This window comes from Trichechus manatus, unplaced genomic scaffold, assembly GCF_000243295.1.
Source record: "Trichechus manatus latirostris isolate Lorelei unplaced genomic scaffold, TriManLat1.0 scaffold00103, whole genome shotgun sequence".
NCBI classification, from domain to species: domain Eukaryota; kingdom Metazoa; phylum Chordata; class Mammalia; order Sirenia; family Trichechidae; genus Trichechus; species Trichechus manatus.
In genome coordinates, this window is record NW_004444039.1 from 7,907,444 (window position 1) to 7,908,441 (window position 998).

General features: G+C 49.8%; 1 protein-coding gene across 1 annotated transcript in view; it reads right to left on the bottom strand.

Moving 5' to 3' along the window:
* KIF13A (kinesin family member 13A) overlaps positions 1-998 on the bottom strand; it is a 285,225-nt gene that overhangs the window by 101,955 nt on the left and 182,272 nt on the right. The window contains 1 exon segment of the mRNA XM_023737492.1: positions 770-812. Within this exon segment, the coding sequence (XP_023593260.1) occupies positions 770-812 (43 nt within the window).

Here is a 998-nt window from a genome sequence, read left to right on the forward strand (position 1 = left end):
CTTACCACCCATTTATATGTGTGTAAATATACATAAATATACACTTATTATTAAGGACCCTAACTTAGCATTTCTGAATCTTTTCCAGATAAGGAAAGCTGGAAAACACCATTTGATAAAACAGTATTAAAGGCTTTTGCTAAAATACACTAAGAAAGATATTTAACCCTCATTCCTTCTTGTTAATCTAGTAGTGTAGAAACCTCCATGATCCCCCAAATGGCTGAGGTGGGGGATTTTCCCTCCAGATTCCGCGTCGATGCGGAGGCAGTATGACTGAGACTGGTTAAACTGCCTTAGAAGCTGCCAGGGAGTCCCTGAGTGGCACAAACAGTTAAGCACTCAACTACTAGCCGAAAGGCTGGTAGTTCAAACCCACTCAGGTGCCTTGGAAGACAGGCCTGGCAATCTGATGCCGGAAGGTCACGGCCTTGAAAACCCTGTGGAGCACAGTTCCACTCTGTGAAACATGGGGTTGCCATGAGTCAGAACTGACTTGACAGCAGCTAACAACACCGTTAAGTGGCTGCCAAGGAGTCCCTGGTTAGTGCAAACAGCTCCAGCTCTTGGCTACTAACCAAAAGACTGGCTGTTTGAATCCACCCAGAGGTGCCTCAGAAGAAAGGCCTGGCAATCTGCTACTGAAAAATCTGTCACTGAAAACCCTAAGGAGCAAAGTTCTACCTGACACACATGGAGTCGCCATGGGCTGAGATCAACTTGATGGAGACTGGAGTAGCCGCCATGATGTAGAACCACCTGTATTTACCGAGTACTCACCTCTCCCATTGTGGCCACATATCAGCGTGCAGCTGTGAGAGAGAGAGGAGCTCAGCAAGCCCTTGCCCCAGCCGCCCCACAGCACAACGCTGGCAGACCTGCCCTGGGGATCCCCGGTCTGCCCTCTCTGTCCGCAGCTCTGTGGGAGCCACAGGGGCTGGGGCTGGGTTTACCTCCGATTCCCACGCCCGTCTGAAATCCTCTCGGATGTATCTGAC